The following is a 19,497-nucleotide window of genomic DNA, read 5'->3' as shown; positions in this document are numbered from 1 at the left end:
GGACAGTCAGAACGAGCAATGGAAAGCATACGATGGTACAAGGAGGGAACAGGACATAACTAGGCGGGAGTGCAAAGAAAGGCCGTCCACGCTGCACATTCCACTGAAAAACCCCGTATTAAAAATTCAGCAGCCAGTGAATTTCCATGGGACTTGTAGTGATTAGATGATAAAATGCTGGCAAATCTATGGCATGCCGAAGATGTTCCTCGGGGTCGGAGACTCTACCCTTTTAGCTGGGTAATTTGAAGGTGTCAATCATGCGCAGTTATTGGGGAGAAGGGACGGATCCGGCGCCTGCATTCTAACTAACTCCAGTGCCTTGCTTTGAGCCATGCTGCCTACCAGTGGCCCCTCCATCAAAGGCTGCGGCTGTCAGCAGCTCTCCAAGGTAGGAGGCCCAACATGCTGCCGGCACCAGCCTCTCTCGGAGCTGCATCCGTGCCCCACCCAAGTGCGTTCAGAGGGAGAGAGGCTGCAGACAGAGGCAGCGGGAAGTGGATGCGAGAGTCACGAACAAAGGGGGAAGTCGCGATATGCGACTCACAAGACAAGCATTGGCCGTGGGGGAAAAGCGGGAGTTGTGTGCGCGCGTGCACGCAAAAGGGAGGTACAAAGCCCGGGAGCTGTGTGTGTGTGCGTGCACTAAAAGACATTTTTTTAAAAGCACGTGAGTGGCAAAGCTGCCAGCTGCGCGCGTGCACGCAAGCTTGAGGCCTGCAAAAGCGGGTGGCAGCACTTTTAAAAGCCACTTACTTAATGTCTCTCTGAGCAACGCATGCGCTGGCACAGCAAGACCTAAAAAGGGGCTCCTTCCTGCACAAAACCTATCCTAAATGGCGGTTTCCCCTGCCTATGTGTGCATCAGAATGCAGCACACATAGAAAGAGGAAAAAACAGGAGAAAATAAAGATATTTCTCCACGTTAGCCTTCACCTCGGGAGACGTACGGATTTGGCGCTGCTCCAGGTCTACATGCTTTTGTAAATCTGGGGCGGCGTCAAATTCCATGGGTGTTGAATGGGAAAACCCACTGCAACGCTCATGGAACGACTCTTGGGTGCACAGTAAGGCGAGGCAGCAATTTTTTAATTTATAGACATGACCCAGAAACACATTACTAAATAAAACTCCATGAGTCTCCTGGTCCAGTCACCAACAAAAATCACTTTATGTTGCTAAACACTATTCAAACAACAGAAATTCTCTCTCTGCAATTATTGTATTTATTTCAACATTGTAATTGTCAAAGCTAAAGAACTGAAAGGAATGGTCACCTAATGCAGTTTTCCCTCAGAAAGGCCTCAGCACTGCTTTTTCTAGAATGTTTGTGTCCCAAATGGCTGCTTATATGATTTCTGTCTTTTCAGGCATTTCTACACCTCTTAAAGAAGGCTGCAAAGGACAATGCCCAGGCTGGTATGAGCTGCAGCAAAGCAGCCGTGATCAACATGTCTACAAGATTGTCATCAATCGCTGCATGTTATGAACAATTCGATCATGTTCCTGTTGTCTCCTATCGTTGTAGCAAGGTAAGGCAAGCAAGTTCAATTCAATGCACAAATGTACATCGCCTTGTTTCATTGTCAATATATTGCTTTGTCTGTGATGTAATCCGTTTTTGCTGTTGCCCTCCCACGAGGTTCTCTGGAGTGTCAGCATTTCCATTTGTAATATTCAACTGGCTCCACGGTAAACCACATATGGCTTTGGAGGGCTCTTTTATTTTATTTGGATTTTTTTTCAATTGAGGCCTCAAATAGATCTTAGGTGTCTAACCAGCAGGACACCTCTGCCATTTGGAGGTGGGCACTTGAGTAATGGAACATCTGGAGCTCAAGGGAGAGAGGGTTGTTGCCCTGCCATCATGGCAGGAAATTCGAGCAGCCCAACATAAAGGGGACAAAAGACTACCAGTTGCCTCTGACATATCAGCCCAGGCAGGTTTTTTACCCAACTCCAATGACATTCTTCCCCACATATCCCCTCACCCCACCCTACAAAAGTTCCCCTCACCTCTCCATAAACTCTCTTTCACATGAATTTCTTTATTTTTATATAGTGTTACTCTTATCAGTAGGCTGTCATAGGACTTTACATCACACACACATTATACAGACGATGAATCATATGTGTGTAAGTCTATAGGAAATGTTACATAAGTCAAAGAGGAATACAAGGTTTAGGACTCACACGCCATCCATACTGGTAGGCAGTATATTTTTTGAGTGATTGGTTCTCTCCCCTAAACGTGGTTCGATTGGCAAACCTGTAATTGGCATATTTAATTTACCTATAAGTCCCTAGTAAAGTGCAGTACATGGCAGGGCCTGTAATTTGAATGCTACTAGTAGGCCTGCAGCACTGATTGTGCGACTCACTTAAGTAGCCTGTTAAACATGGCTCAGGCCTTCCACTGCAGAGCCTGTGTGTGCAGTTTAAATTGCCATATTTAGCACCCCTTGCCAAGCTGTAAACTCCCCTTTTATTACATGTACGTAATGCCTAAGGTGGGCCCTATGTAGCCAATAGAGCAGTATGCTGTGCAATTAAAAGGTAGAACATGTACTTTTAAGTTGTACATGTCTTGATAGTGGAAAGACCCCCAAATTTGTATTCCAGTGCTATGAGGTTTACCCCTTCTCTTGGTTAGCATTGGCGATTCCTTGTTACATCTGATAAGCTGTAACTCCTAATTAGAAGGAGGTATAGCTGTCATGTCTAGTCCCTATGGATTTGTAATGATAAATCCTCTTTAGTGGTAAAGTTGAATTTATCATTACAATTTTAAGAATACCACTTTTAGGAAGATGGTAATTGTTATTTGCTCTTAGACCTGTGTGCCTGAGCCTGTCTCCAATATATTCTGGGGTGGGTGACAGCTGGGCTTTGTGCATTCCCTCTAGACATCCAAACACAAAAGGAGCTTAGGGGTGACTTGATTCACATCCTGATGGGTCATCCTGGGAAGGATGGGTGGGCACAGCTGGACACAGCTTACACTTGCACCTGAATAGGTTGTGTCCTGTTGCCATACAAAGGACTGCTCAGGCCCCTGTAGTAAATCTGGAGCCTGGGCAGCAAAGGAGGACCTCTGTGCACTTCAAAGTCCTTTGTTGAAGTATGCCCCACTTCAAAGGTACCACTGTGTATAAGAACTGGATTTCTGCCCCAACCACTTCAGTACACTTCTGAACGTGAATACTCTGCAATAACGACAGCATGCTGTGCTGTTGAAGAACTGCCACTCTGCTGAACTGCTGCTGGGAAGAATTGCTTTCTTGCTCTGCTGACCTACTGCCTGCTTCCCTCCTTACCTGGGAGACAGGGACTGGACCCACATAAGGTGAACCCTGAACCAAAGGGACTCCAAGGGTTTGCTGGCGTACCTCCTAATTGAAGTCTCAGAGACATAAAAGAATTCTAAGGCACCTGCCTCAGCACTAGTACTTTGTCATCTGTGAGTCTGGCCTGCCAAGTGGTGCCAATCCAGACCTGGGCCCTTGGAAGTGGGTTTAAAGTGCCGCTCCAGCAGAATCCACACATTGTCGTTGCTATAAGGGACTCAGAACGGCGCATCTCCTCCACTGCGGATGCATCAATGTATTTGCAGGGATCAATTCTGATGCATCGCTGACTGCGTGCCACATCAACTTCATCCTCAATGCATAATCATCGTTGCGCAACTTGGATCCAACGCACCTTCTACCTGTGTGGATCGATGATGACTCATTAACTCCCCTGCACCTCGCCTTTGATGATGACACACTTAAGGTACTTTGCAATGCGCCAAAGCTAGTCCTCATATTCGACCCGTGCTCCTAAGCGGTTGGCCTGAACATTTGGATTTGACCTGTTCCACCTCAATCAGATAGGCCAGATTGTTGCTCATTGCTTTTCAGCAGTATATTTCAGTTCATTATTTATAAATCACACCTTGGGTTCTTAGTTATTTGATCTTTGTTGTTTTGGTCTTGTTTTATTCATTAGATTGTGGTACCTTTTTGTTCTAGTGTTTTCACTGTTTTACTGTTTGAATTGTTGCACCAATACTTTACAGATTGCCTCTTAAGTTAAGCCTGACTGCTCTGTACCAAGCTACCTGGGGTGAGCAGAGGTTAATTTAAGGTGTAAACAACAACACAGTCCCCAGCATATGCTAGACAATCAAAGTATTTTCTTTTATTCTTCTTTTCTCTAATTCTTTATTTCATTGTATTAATTTCTAAGCCAACATGTGTTTCATTGACTGGTGGGCACACTGTCCCACAACTTCTTTAAGGCTCAATCTTCTATTCGTAGCACTTCTCTTTCGGTGATCTTTCCGTCCCGAACAATAACCAAAAATTTAAATTTGTCCATGTATTATCAATAGATCATCAAAGTGGTTTCAGCTGGTCATCAGTACATATCAAACCATCCTGTGTATTATAATGATAAATCTTATTTATTGTAATTTTAATTGTATTTATATAGCGCGTACTACCCCTGACGATCCTTTGAAGCGCATTTCGGCGCGTAGCACACTAATTATGACTCACTTTCATTTCCTGGCTTTGGCGTATAGCAGGATTATGCCGACATAATGAACCTGGAGGTCAGATTTGAATCATCTCTTTTAGAAAGTACAACATAATCTACGTTCATCTTTGGGACATAGACTGTTTCCTGGTACATAATGTCATTTTTTAGGAAGCGGCAGCACAGGAAAAGTCCACATGATCTCAGCCTTTCTGTGCTTGTAGCTAGTCATTTAGTCCACCAAGGATATCCTAATGTCACAATCTACGATTCTTTGTTTTTCATGGAACTAACGTAAACCCTGGCACATGCCATTAGGCAGGAGTTAGTGGTAGTAAATCTTTATATGCCCTTGTCAACAACACAAGTATCTGATAAATTAGATAAGCTGTTACAAACATTAGAGTAATATCACATATTTGTTCTGCTCTAATTAATTTAACTGCAGATTTCAATTTAAAACATATTCATAGAGAGGGGGATTTAAGATAGTGGGGTATAAAGAGATGCATACTCTGCAGTTCCACGATTACTTTATTCATTTCAAAGACAATATCCAATAAACAAAATATTCAACGTGTTAGATAAGTGTGGATATATGACCCTTAACAAAAAGGTTCAAAATTATTGTCCAACACTAATTACATACTCCTCGCATGTCACGAATACAGTGTTCGATTATACACACCTACAGATCTCAAACTGGTTTCTTTGCATTGACATTGCGGACAATATTTTAAGCATAGTGTTTCTCACCCTCAATCTATTTATGGCACTCATTATGTAATAAAGCTACACAATACCAGCACTCAAACAGATCTTAGTGGCTGCCTTTATATAAAAATATGAAGAATCTTAAGTGAATGCTTGGAATTGCATGGGTAAATCTACAGTTTAGTGCATCATTGCCTTTTCTAGTAGTAAATAAGTTTCTTTTCACTGTAGAGCAACAGTTATGAAATTAGGTTTACATTTACTGTCTTATCCGTAGTATGGCAAATGTAGTACTGTGGAATAAGCTTTTAATATGAAAAGTCAGTTTATTGATCATTAAACTCAGAGGTTTAAAACAGAATTTAGAAAAGAGCTAGAGGGCTCTGTAAGTGATGGATAGACATGGGTAGGTATACTTTAATTAGATCTTTGAAAGGAACGTACAGAAGGAGTCCTGTGACAGCTGTTCATCACAAATGACATAAGGAGACTTGCGCTACACTTCTGGAGGTGATAATGTCGGAAGACAGTAGTACGTTTTTGTCCTTGTAGGAATGGTGTAGGGGAACATCAGCTGGACTCCAACATCCATATTTTGTCTGAAGTCTGGAAGTCCTAGGTTGGCATCCTTTACATATTTTGTGAACTGAGTTTCTTTATACTGATCTTGGGAACTTAGGTTGGATTCAGTAGCTCTATCCTGCTAGACCTGTAGATCCTGCTAATCACCCCGTGGAATCCAGCAGATGGTTTGAAAAAGGGCATTGTACGGTGGTCAAGGACTTTACTCCTACAGTATAAAAACGCATTGCATCACAGCTTCATCCCATGGTCAGTCATTAAGGGTATCCAGAAACTGGGATCAATTAGCGACCCCCAGAATTGTCACCTAATAGTGATGCTAGATGTTGATGTTACATTTTTGGTAGTTTACTGCATTACCTTAAAGTTTGGACACAAACGTGTCAGTGAATTGATTTCATCCAAACAAGTTTAGGAAAGAAAGGTCCTTCATAGAACAAAATCACAGTACAGATATTATTAGCAAGAACAGAATTAAGCTCAAAGGATCACAATTTTCCTGAATGCCGTATTGACTAGAGTGTGTCATGACTGCCTATGCTCCACCGCCGATTCGTTGTATAGTAAACAGTAGCCGATCCAAAGTACGGGGTTGGCAATCCCTAACGGTTGACAAACTCAGGAGTACAACCTTAGGACGCATGCGCGTAGAGCCACGCATGCGCAGTAAAACGAATCGGGACATTTAGACCCACCTCACGCTCCCGGAAACGCTTCGCGATTAGCTAGCGTTCGAGCATTCGTTCCCGGTCATGGTGTGCGGTTCGTCCGAGGAGCTAGTGGTGAGACCTCCGTTCTCGTTGTTTCCAGCGTTTCCAAAAACGTCCGCTTCGTGAGTAAAGAAGCCGTTTGCTTCTTATATATGTTTTCCTAGCTTTCCGTTGTTTCTCATTAGTAGCAAGCGAGAGTTCTATCGCTTGCATGGTGTGCACACCGCTTTTCTCTTTAACAGAAAAGGAAAACCTTTATTTAAGAGAATACCTTGACACTATGCTGGAGTTAGGATACATCAGACCCTCCAGATCCCCTGCATCCTCAGCCCTTTACTTTATCCCTAAAAGGGAGGGAGGTTTGCGTTGTTGCATAGACTATAGAGCCCTGAATACCATTACAATCAAGAACAGATACCCTTTGCCACTCATCTCCTCTTTGTTAGACCAAATCAAAGACGCCGAATGGTTCACAAAGTTAGACCTACCTTGTTAGAGTCAAAGATGGAGATGAGTGGAAAACGGCATTCTGTACCAAGTTCGGATCGTATGAATATTTAGTGATGCCCTTCGGGCTTTGTAATGCTCCTTCAGCATTTCAATATTTCATCAATGAGGTGCTGAAGGAGTACCTTGACATAAGCGTAATAGCTTATATTGATGATCTACTTATTTATTCCAAGACCTTAAAAGACCACATTCTACATGTACAAGCAGTGTTACACAAACTACAGGAGAACCATTTATTTTGTAAATTAGATAAATGTTTTTTCCATCGACATCAAGTTGCCTTCCTGGGGTATATTGTGTCTGCCCAGGGTTTGCGAATGGATCACCAAAAGATCAATGCTGTTTTACAATGGCCACCCCCTAAAAGCGTGAAAGAAGTTCAACAGTTTATAGGGTTTTCTAATTTCTATAGACGTTTCATCCACCAGTTTTCAGATGTAGTCGCTCCTATTACCCGTTTGTTACGCAAGGGTATCCCCTTTTTGTGGTCTGAGGAAGCCGATAAAGCATTCAACATCCCGAAAACGTCATTCACTCAAGCCCCCAGTCTGAAACATCCTGATCCTGGGAGTCCTTTTGTAGTGGAGGTAGATGCCTCACAAGTGGCAGTGGGCGGCATCCTTTCTCAAGCTGATTTGGTTACAGGGGAGCTACATCCCGTTGCTTATTACTCACATAAACTTACACCTGCTGAAGTCAATTACGCAGTGGGGGAAAAATAACTACTAGCGATCAAAAAGTTCTTGGAAGAATGGCAGCAGTATTTACTGGGCACACACCTTACGGTAACTGTTCTGACTGACCATCGTAATCTACAGTACCTAAAAACTGCCAGAGCATTATCTATGAGGCAATTGAGATGGACACAGTTCTTTAGCGAATATGACTTCGTTATTCATTTTCGTGCAGGAAAACAGAACGGGAAGGCGGATGCTCTGTCTCATCTAGGCTTTGAACCTTTCCCTCTTGACGACAAACCTCCTTGTATCATAGGTCCCTAAAAATCATAGGGGTACTCACTACAGAGGAAAGCTTTTTACTGCAGGTGAAGAACGCCCAGCAAGACCCTTCATTACAAACATTGTTGGGGAACCAACCGTCCCTTGTCAAGGCTGGTCTACATTATGTACAAGGCGGGTTGTTTGTCCCTACATTACCCCTTCAGAATCAGGTTTTGGGATGGTGCCATTCCCATGGTGTGGCAGGACATCCTGGATATTAGAGGACATTGGAATTAGTGAAGAGGTATTGTTGGTGGCCTCATTTAGCCGGTGATGTGCAACAATATGTTAAGACATGTCACATTTATGCTCAAGGAAAACCGTCACATGAAGGGTTGGTGGGTTTATTACATCCTATTCCCACTCCTCCTGCACCATGGCATACGGTGTCCATGGACTTTATCGTGGAGTTGCCATGTACGAAAGGGGGATATACTACACTCCTGGTCGTAGTGGATTTATTTACTAAAACCGCCCATTTTGTTCCCTAAAGAGCCTTCCTACATCTACCGTATTGGCAAAGGTCTTTTTACTCCACATAGTCAGACTACATGGACTACCATCAGTTGTGATCACTGATAGCGGTACACAATTTGTATCACGATTCTGGAGACAGTTATGTAACACATTACATATTGAGGTTCGTCTCTCGTCCAGTCATCACCCTCAAACAGATGGGCAAACCGAAAGGGTGAACCAGAGTTTTGAACAGTTCCTTCGATGCCAATTCTTACAAGACCAGAAAGAATGGGATGAGTTGGTTTGGCTAGCAGAACTATCCTACAACAACAGCCATCATTTTTCCACCTTGTTCACTCCCTTTTATGGTTCATATGGTTTCCATCCTAGAGTTCTGCCTTTCTCTCCATTACAACCCTGTGACACTCCTGCTGTGCGAGACCTAGTCTGCCACCTCCAAACAGTGCATTCTAACATCCATGTCAATCTTGACAGAGCTAAATCTGACTATAAAAAAAAGGCAGACGCACATAAACACCTAGAACCTACTTATCAGAAAGATGACAAGGTATGGCTTACCACCAAGTATTTGGCCTTGAAAGGATCTTGCAAGTTCAAGCCCAAGTATGTTGGTCCCTTTCTTATTGCACAAGTAATCAATCCTGTGGCTATGAAGTTGGACTTACCTCCATCCATGAAAATTCACCCTGTATTTCATGTATCCCTTTTAAAACTTGTTGCACCCGGTACTCGCCTTCCAACAGTCCCCGTTCCTACACTGATTGATAATAGTGAAGAATACGAGGTCGGGGCTATTATTGATTCCAGACGTGTAAGACGTCGACTCCAATATCTCATACATTGGAAAGGTTATGGCATTGAAGAATGTTCTTGGGACCCTGCGAGCCAGGTACATGCTCCTCGTCTGATAAGAGCATTCCACAGAAGATACCCTCACAAGCCCAAACCAGTGGGGGGTGTTGTGGGGGGGTGTTCTGTCATGCCTGCCTATGCTCCACCGCCGATCCGTTGTATAGCAAACAGTAGCCGATCCAAAGTACGGGGTTGGCAATCCCTAACGGTTGGCAAACTCAGGAGGACAACCTTAGGATGCATGCGCGGAGAGCCGCGCATGCGCAGTAAAACAAATCAGGACATTTAGACCCACCTCACGCTCCCAGAAACGCTTCGCGATTAGCTAGCGTTCGAGTAGTCGTCATGGGTCACGGTGTGGGGTTCGTCCGAGGAGCTAGTGGTGAGACCTCCGTTCTCGTTGTTTCCAGCGTTTCCAAAAACGTCCGCTTCGTGAGTAAAGAAGCCGTTTGCTTCTTATGTATGTTTTCTTAGCTTTCCGTTGTTTCTCATTAGTAGCAAGCGAGAGATCTATCGCTTGCATGGTGTGCACACCGCTTTTCTCTTTAGTCCTCCCGTGGAAGTGTTTGCACATTGCTATCTTTGTGTGTTTCAATATCCCGACCTTGTGACTATTAACAAGGTATTTGCATCGGCAAGTTCTGATATGGCCTCCGTTATTTTATGTCTACAAGCCTGGTAGTTATAGGTGAGCACTTCACAGATAGTTTGTCGTTCATTCACATAGAAGGCTTGCTGTTTTCTTATAGTTTCTTCCTACTTACAGGAACCAGACATATCCTTCCAGCACATATAACTCCCAGAAACCTGATTACACCCTACAATCTGAAGGTACACCATTGGGTCATAGACAAGTCATTTGCGAATAGCGTGGGGAGGGGTTTTATACTAATTTCTACTTTGTCTTCATACAGTCCCAGACTAGAAAAGCCTGACCTGAATCCACCCCTGGTAAAGATTTCAGAGTACTGTTTACTTTCCGTTCTACCCTTGTTTTTGTTCCCCTGTTTTCCCCCTGGTTACCTCATGGGTGTTGGTGTTATATCCTGACTCCCGGGAGTGATAGGGGTGAAGCAGGGTGTTTAGCATCGAGATTCCACGACACTCCTGAGACAATAAGGTGCTGCATTCAACAAATTTGATGGGGCTCAACAAAGTTGATTGAGATGTGGTCTTAGATCTTGGGAAATCAATCATTCACTTTTTAGTTTGTTACGGAATTCCATGAAGAGGCCTTGCTCAGGATGAAATGTACCCTACCCACAAAAATCTGTGCACCTGTCAAAAACTCACTACTGTGCTTCTTAACGACTGGTCCCAGAGCACATGTAGGTAAAGCAGAACACTTGACACCAATGTACCCTTCTTCCAGGACCATGGACTTGTCAAACCTTCCTCTACGTACACAATGGTGACTGCTTCCAGAGCACATACAGGCAGAAGATAGGACTGCCATTCTCTACACCAACTGGCATTTTAATTGCCCAGGTTGTTTTATACCATGCTCCTCTTGTCCAACGAGATAAGGTTCTTGACTCAGATTATTTTTTTTATAACAAAAGGGTTATACTTTTCTGACGCTTTATTCTTTGATTATTTCAGTATCATAGCCAAAGCAATACACAGCATAATGACATGTTGAAATGTAACTTAAGGTCCTTGGTGTTTATTTGCTGGCATCAAAGTTGGTAACACTGACACCAATTAAAAAAGCAAACTAAATGAGGGTGCGCACAATTAAAGGAGAATTTATGGCAAGCATCTCTTTATTAAAGTTTTCAAACTTTTGAAGGGGATTATGAACTCTTGATTTGATCAGATATAATCTGGAGTGATAGTGGAATCTGTGACTAAAGAGGCTGGAGTTTGTAAAGAAGTGTTTTTTACAGTTATATAGTCTGCAGGAAGCTGTCGTGTTTTATGGCCCTCAGGAAATATTGGTATTGGAGCATGCTCAAAAAATGACACATGACTAAATCTCAGGTAATGTTGTTAAGTGGCATGACAGGTGTCATGGTCTACGAGGACGCTTCTGTGATTAATCTTGGATTGACTTTGTCACATGTGTGGATGAAATGTGAAGTTTTAGGACTGCATCTCTTCGTTTAACTCTTAGCCCTGTTCAACATGCCTTATCCTTGTTTCCTGTTTCCCTGCAGGCTGCTCTGAACATGCTCACTAAGTGCCAGTCATTGGGGTACAAACCAGACGGCATCATGTGCACCGCCATCCATCCTGGCTGGGTCCAGACTGATCTCGGTGGATCAGAGGTAGGTACAAACATGCATTGGCTTGTCTACTGATAAGGAGTCTGCCAAACTAAACTCACAAAATCCTTCCAAGGTCTTACAACCAGCATTCCATATTTTAAAAGCTAGTGTTTACTACCCATTGTAGAGTCCCCATTATCACCACAGGTTGTCTGCCCTATGGAGCCATTACATTTTTTAAACCATATTCAGGATCTGTCCCTCTGATGGACAGGGCCCTATGTGGACCAATCTCCCTCAGGAAGAACCGGGCATAATTATGTATAGAATCCACGCTGTACTCCAGAACTCCTTACCTGCCAGTATGCAAAGGAGCAATCAGAGCTGTGAAGTGGCTATTTGTCAACATGTCAACGCAATGAAAGGGCCATAGAAAAGTTAATAAACAAACTATAAACAATAACCCTATCTTCAGCACAATTGACAAAAAAAGGTGCTTGTGGGTAAATCACCCTCAGGTGACCACACTTTGCCTAGGATTACCTATTTCCAGCAACCCATCATGTCCTAGCCTCTGTAATATGGACCCCGCCCCCACGAATATTCCTGATCAGATTCCATGTTCAAGATGCCTTAACTGTTGTAAAAATATTACTTCTAAAGCGTTCCATTCTCTCTTGCTGTAGTGAAAATGATGCTAATGTACATGAATGCCATGTTAATTATGACGCAGTGTACCCCTTTACACCCTGGTCTGGCCTGTGACCTTCTTAGATCCCATTTCGGCCTGTTTCACTTTTAGAGCCTATTTTGGTCTATGCTCCCCATATGCCTTGTGCCCCACTTACATTTCAGTATGCCCTGTGTTCTTCTCCTCATCAACTTACATTAGAGACTGGTCTGTGCCCCATTTGTGCCCCAAATTGCCCAAACATCATGCTTACAAGGCGTATGTGCTAACGATTTCATCAGCAGCTCTTGAGGTGTTGAATGTATTCTCTGTTCAAAATACACGTACCTTGCTAGAGCAGAAGGTAATATATCCAGAATTCCAGATTATTACTTACCGTAAGAGGAAACATCCAGTTCAACAAATTCATCTTGAGTTAGGCCTAGCTGCCGGTCACCTCAAAGCGTATAGTGCTATCTTGAGATGGGAATATAAGATTGCCACAGCAAGTACAATATGGCAGCTAGTTAGAGGGAATTATGGTTGGATGAATTCCATAGATCTACTTTAATAAATAATCGTAACCTGGCGTTTACACGTCTAGATCTTAAATCTGGGCAGAATTTAACAAATATTCCTTTAAAAAATCCTATTTTGCTCTAATAAAAATGTTGACAGTGAACCCCAATCTTACAGCAGATGTTGTCTACATTATACAAAAATAGTATCATCAGTATATCTCTGAAAGCTTTCCCCCTAAAAAGATGCAACCTTATCCGCTGCTTCTTGTAAACCATAATTTATGTATGCTCCGTTTTAGACTTCTAATTTCAGATTAGTCTTGCAAAAAGATATAAGAACTTTGATTTGATTGCACTTTGTACTTAATGCCAGACTGCAATTCAAGATTTGAAGCATGTTTCATTTATTTCTCCACCATTGCAATATTTATGACATCATTATTTAAAAAGAATGTTTTTACCACATCACATTTGCTCACAAATAACGCTCTGTGTTGTTTTTTTAATCCAATCATTCGACCAGAAGTTCATAGGATTTTTAATATAATTAAATGTTTTTAAATTGTGATGTCATTTTAAAGTGATTAACCCCTTAACTGCTGGGACTTTCCCCCCTAGTGCTGAGGTTTTTTTTTGTTGCTATTTGGGGTAGTTTGCTCTTAAGGTTCTATAACTTTTTTCCCATTAGGTACCCACGCCAAATTTGCTTTCTTTATTTTTTTGAACAACCTGGGAATTCTAAAGGTACTCAAGGGTTGTGGATTCCCCTGGACGAGACTAAGAAAGTATTTAAATTTAGATTTTTCAGGGAAAGATAGAAAAAAAAGTGCTCTGGATAAAAGAGCCTATTTTTTTTTTCTTATAAAAAATGCCATTAGCGAACAGTTTGCTGTGCTAAAGTTTCAATCTTCCCAGGTTTCAGGAGCATGCAGATCTGAATAAAAAAAATCGAATTTGTTTGCCACAGTTTTGGCATTTTTAAAGAGGTAGCCCATTATTCTGATTTTTGGTGCTGGCAACCTATTTCCAGTTTGTGGTGGAAACCAGTGAATAACCCATGCGTGATCCAGGACAGCTAGAGATTTCTAAAAAGTAGACAAAAATCCATCTTCAGCAAGTGGTCATGTAGCCAAATTCAATTGGTAATAAGAAATGTTCTACTATTCTACACTCCCACGTGTCTTCCGATAAAAGTGGTACCAAACTTGCATACATAGGCCTTGTGCCCGCAACAGAAAATGGGTCAAAACACAGCATGGATGCATCACATTTTTTTCTCTAAAAATTGACCCTTTTTTCCAATGTGTGTAGCTTCGGATTTTGAACACTAGCTCAGCTGACACCTAGGAAAACCTAGTTTAACCTGCAAATTTTTTAAAACTAGACACCTCGGGGAATCCAAGTTGAGGTGACTTGCAGGACTTACACCAAGTTTTTTTTACCTAGAATCCCTAGCAGACCTCAAAATTTGACTTAAAAAACCCATGTTCCTCATGTTTCTGTGATGGAAAGTTCTGGAATTTGCAGGGAGTCTCATACTTACTTCCACCCAGCATTCCGCTAAGACTCCCAATAAAAAAAAGGTACCTCACTTGTGTGGGCTATCCTAGTGTCCGTGACAGGAAAGAGCCCAAAACGCAACATTGATACATCACATTTTTTCACTCTAACCAAACCCTTTTTCTATCAATGCAGGTTCCATGTGGATTTTGGGCCCTAGCACAGCTGGCACCAAGGGATACTAAGCAAACCTGCACAATTTTGAAAACTAGGTACCTGGGGGAGTCGAGAGTAGTGTACCTTGGATAGATCTCACAAGGTTTTCTCACCTACAATGCCCAATAAACCGTGCCTGAAATCACCCATTTTCATGACATTTCTGTGATGGAAACGTCCAGAACCAATCAATCAATCAGGAATTTATAGAGCGTGCTACTCACCCGTTAGGGTCTCAAGGCGCTGGGGGGGTGGGGGGGGGGCAGCTCCGGATCAGTCGAAGAGCCAAGTCTTGAGGCACTTACTGAAGGTGTGCAGAGTAGGGGAGTTTCTGATTTTGACTGGGAGGTCGTTCCAGGCCTTTGCTGCGACGTAGGAAAAGGCTCTTCCACCTGCTTTGGTTCGGCGGATGCGTGGGGTCTCTGCCAGGGCGAGGTCGGCAGAGCGGAGGTTCCTTTTGGGTACCTGGGAGGTTACTCTCTCGTTGAGGTATTTTTATTTACTTATTTATTTATTTGATATTTATATGGCGCAGCGAATCATCCCCAGGGGGATCTCTCGGCGCTTGGCAGCACACTAGCAAGACCCTCGCCCACACCGACCCCCTAAAAAAAATCAGGTTTTTAGACATTTTCTAAAGTGTCCCAGAGAGGTGCAGCGGCGTATCTCTTCTGGTAATCTGTTCCAATGAAAGGGGGCAAGGTAGGAAAAAGCGCACCCTCCCATTCTAGATTTATTGATCTTGAATGGAACTAGAAGGTTTTGATTGCTTGATCTCAGCTGGCGGCCCGGGATATAAGCCCTTACCTTCTTCCTAAGGTATACTGGCCCCAGGCCTCGCCTTGCCTTGAACACCAACATGTGAGAAGTTTAAAGACTGCTCTCTTTCTGACGGGCAGCCAGTGTAAGTCTTGCAGCAAGGGTCAAGACGGGGAAAGTCTAGGCTTATTCAAAGCCATTCTTGCAGCAGTATTTTGCAGTACCTGGAGCCTAGAGAAAAGGTCTTCCCTTGCTCCTACCAGTAGTGCGTTGCCATAGTCCAGCCTGCTCACGATAAGCACCTGAATAAGGGTCTTACTTTCCTTAGCATTCTCAATATCCCAAAACAGGTGCTCGAAAGTACCTTTACATGATCTTCAGATGATAATTTACTATCCAACATGACCCCCAAATTCCTAACCTGTTTTGTGGGGGAAGGAGGCTCCCCCAATTCCGAGGGTCACCAATCTGTCGTCCACTGTTCCTCCCCCTTCCCGAACAGGAGAATCTCTGTTTTGTTGGAGTCAAGCTGGAGGAAATTGTCCCCCATCCAGGCAGCTATGTTCACCATTCAGGTCTTAAACTTGGCCCTCGTGACAGCTGGATCCAATTCGAATGGGATTATCACCTGCGTGTCATCCACATACGAAATCGTCTCAAAGCCGCAAGCTCTTATGATGGCGGACAAAGGGGCCACATATATGTTGAACAGAGTAGGGCTGAGGATGGAACCCTGAGATACCCCCTTGTCAAGTGGGGTGGTTACTGACACAAATGAGTCTAATTTGACACATTGTGATCTGTTTGACAGGAAGCTTTGCAGCCAAGCCAGTGCTGGACCTTCGACACCAGTCTCAGGATGTTATGCGAGATGTTGTCGAAGGCGGCGGACAGATCAAGGAGCACCAGCATGGTGGGAGTCCCTCTGTCTAAAGACATCCTAATGCTGTCAGTAACTTCCATCAGGGCCGCTCCGTGCTGTGACGTGCTCTAAAACCCGATTGAGCTGGGTCCTGCAGTTAATTCTGTTCCAGATAGTCTGTCAGTTGCTGATTGATCATCTTCTCCATGACTTTCGTACAGCATGGGAGAAGGGAGATTGGCTATATTTTTCATCTCTGCCAGATCTGCTGTCATTTTCTTCAGGAGAGGTTTGATCAGTGCTTTCTTCCACTTGTTTGGAAAAGTGGCAGTGTCCCAGGAGATGTTGCAAACTTCCGAGGGCGAGGCAGCTAAGACTGTGGCCAATTCTGCCATGATGAAAGGAGGGGCGCAGTCTGACTCTGACCCTGACTTCGTTACTGCAAGTGCCACCCTTACTTGCTCAGTGGTGATGATGGAAAATGAGTCCAGCTTAGGTAAAGAAGGATCCCTACCCTTCAGGTTGGGTACCCATGAGGCCTCTCTTCCCCCCAAGGAGTTATAGATGTTATCCATCTTTTCTCTGAAGTGGGTGGCCACATTGTGGGGGAGAAGGAAGATCAACGCCCCCCTCTTATTTTATTTGTTTCTATCACTGACCAGGTTGCGTTATTGTTTGTTTGATAACTAGGGTGATGCACTGGATTGCACTTGCCCGTTGGCTGTAGTATGGGACGCTCCCCATAAAAATTGTATTACTAAGTCTGACTATTATAGCTGGGATGCTATTGCTGCACACCAAGTCACACATCTGTACATGATATAGGGCTCTGTGGGCACCAGGATTGGTTACTTAATAGACTAGAGTATCCAAGTTAGATGAGTAGGCGCTAACCCCGTGAGGGCACCTTGTTAGTTCCCAAATATAATGTGACAATAGTAGCTCTAAAGCAGCAGATAGCAGGGGTCACGATATCGTAGCTGCAGCCTTTAGAGCAAATTACTTATTGAACTTGAGCGGCAGCCAACGGTTTCAAGATGCTCAGTTAGACTGTGCGAGAGAGAATTCTTATTATTAAGATATGTATCTGCCATAATAGTATTGAAATGGCTGTTGGTTACCCTTGGTGGTTGCCAGCAGCATGACGGCGGAGTGGCAACATCCGCCCCGTGTGTATACCACCAGATGGCAAGTTGCCATCATTGTTTGATTCTTGGAGGGGGAGGGAAAACCGTTTGTGTCCAGTTGGGGTTGGCACAAGTGAAGGGGGTGATTATTGAGAATTTTAATTTGGGCTGCAGCACAGTAACAAACACAAGAAGCACTCTACCTATTTCTATCAGTTGGCAAGGGTGGACATGGTGGGGTTGCTTCTGCCACCTGTCGCTCCCTGTATCCCTATATGATGACACAGCAGGAAGGACAAACAATTAGATTTTTAACTTGGAATGTCCGAGGCCTCAATAATCATCGCAAGTTGCACAATATAATTGCTTACCTTAAACAACACTCTATAGACATAGCCCTATTTCAAGAAACCCACCTGCCCACGGATAGTACAATGTTAACACAGAGAGTGCTCCAGCGCCGGTTCCACGCCTCAGGATTCACCTCACATGCCAGAGGGGTACTTACGTGGGTTAACCCGAAGTCAGGCTTCACAATTGAACCAGGCGCGACGGATACTGAGGGGAGGTTCACCATTTCCAGGTGTAGGGGGAAGGGACTTCACTTACTGGTAATTAATGTGTATGGACCCAATTATGATAGCTCACAATTCTACCAGTCCCTTTTCACATCCCCAAGTGTAAATGTAACACTCCCTCTGCTAGTCGGAGGTGATTTTAATTGCGTTCGAAATCCACTACTGGACCACTCTGGCGGCCCTGAACATCGCACCTCGGCCTCAGCTAAACTTATAAGGGATACTACAATACAATTGAATATGGTTGATGTCTGGAGGGCACGATCTCCAGGACAAGGAGGGTACACACATTACTCTGCTCCACAGGCCCTCCATACATGAATAGCCGATTGGTTACTGTCACAGGTAATGTATTCAGAAGTTAGAGACTGTAGGGTACACCCATGCACTTTGTCAGACCATGCTTTTGTGCTCTTAGTCCTGCGCAGCCTAATGAGGCGACCTGCCCTGTTCACATGGAGATTGCCACCATATTCGCTGCTAGATACAGCTTTCACAGCTGAAATGGCTGAGGCAATCGAAGATTTCTTTGCAAACTATATAGGATCTGTATCGCAGTTCTCCACAGTCTGGGAAGCCTTTACGGTATATATTACAGGCTTAGCTATATCTAAGCACTCTGAGGTGTTACACGCAATTAGGACCATGCAAAATCAGCTGAAGAAACGTCTGACTGAGCAGGAGGCGGCGTTATGTGGTGATGAGGTGGCGGAGGGTGATGACGAACTGCAAAAAACACTTGTGGAATACCAGGAGACTGCAGATAGTGAAGTCCAACATATGGGGAAATACGGGGTATCCAGAAGTTATAGTGAAGGAGAACTGCCGGGAGTTACATTATCGGCTCTGATGAGAAATAGGAGCGGGGCATCTATGATCACGGAAATACGATCGGAGGAGGGCGAGATGCTGTTTGACCCGGAAGGTATAGCCAACCAATTCAAACAGTACTACATGTCCCTTTATAACTCTTGCTCGCAGGCAGATGACAGTGCTATTTGCGACTATTTAGAACACATAAAACTACCCTGGCATGTGAACGACCAACGTGAGTACTTGATGCGACCCCTGGAGGCCTGGGAAATACATAAGCCTTACGCCATAGGAGATCTCGCAGCGCCCCGGGGCAAGACGGCTTGACAGTGGCCTTCTATACAGAATTTAAGGATCTCTTTATCCCACATTTAGTAGTGCTTTTCAAAGAGTTCTCTGAGTCGGGGGAACTGCCGCCTTCAATGAGGGAGGCCATGATAGTCACTATATTTAAACATGGCAAACCCCCAGAGTAATGCTCCTCTTTCCGGACGCTGTCAATGTTGAATGTGGCCACTAAAATATACACCCAAATATTAGCTAACTGTCTTGCTCCCTTGGTCCCGAGACTGACCAGTACAGAACAGGCGGGGTTTGTTCCCGGTCGCAATCTAACATACAACCTACGCACTTTCTTTGGTGTACTTCAACATGTCAAACCCTAGGTCAAGGCTACAGCGGTATTTTTGGGCGCAGAAAAAGTGTTTGACTCAGTGGAATGGCCGTTTATGCTGGCAGTGTTAGAAAGAATAAGAGTGGGTGGCTTTTCCTGAAATTAATAGCAGTGCTGTACAATTCATAAACTGCAAGAATTTGCATGGGTGATATAATTTCCTGAAATTAATAGCAGTGCTGTACAATTCATCAACTG

General features: G+C 43.8%; 1 protein-coding gene across 1 annotated transcript in view; it reads left to right on the top strand.

The window, feature by feature from the left end:
• Window positions 1-19,497, top strand: part of LOC144798523 (C-signal-like) — a 78,808-nt gene that overhangs the window by 51,630 nt on the left and 7,681 nt on the right. The window contains exons 4-5 of the mRNA XM_078669445.1: window positions 1,371-1,532; window positions 11,530-11,640. Of these exons, the coding sequence (XP_078525571.1) occupies window positions 1,371-1,532; window positions 11,530-11,640 (273 nt within the window). The remainder of the gene's footprint in view (window positions 1-1,370; window positions 1,533-11,529; window positions 11,641-19,497) is intronic.

This window comes from Lissotriton helveticus, chromosome 12 (assembly GCF_964261635.1).
Source record: "Lissotriton helveticus chromosome 12, aLisHel1.1, whole genome shotgun sequence".
NCBI lineage: Eukaryota > Metazoa > Chordata > Amphibia > Caudata > Salamandridae > Lissotriton > Lissotriton helveticus.
This window is presented reverse-complemented; position numbering and strand designations above follow the sequence as displayed.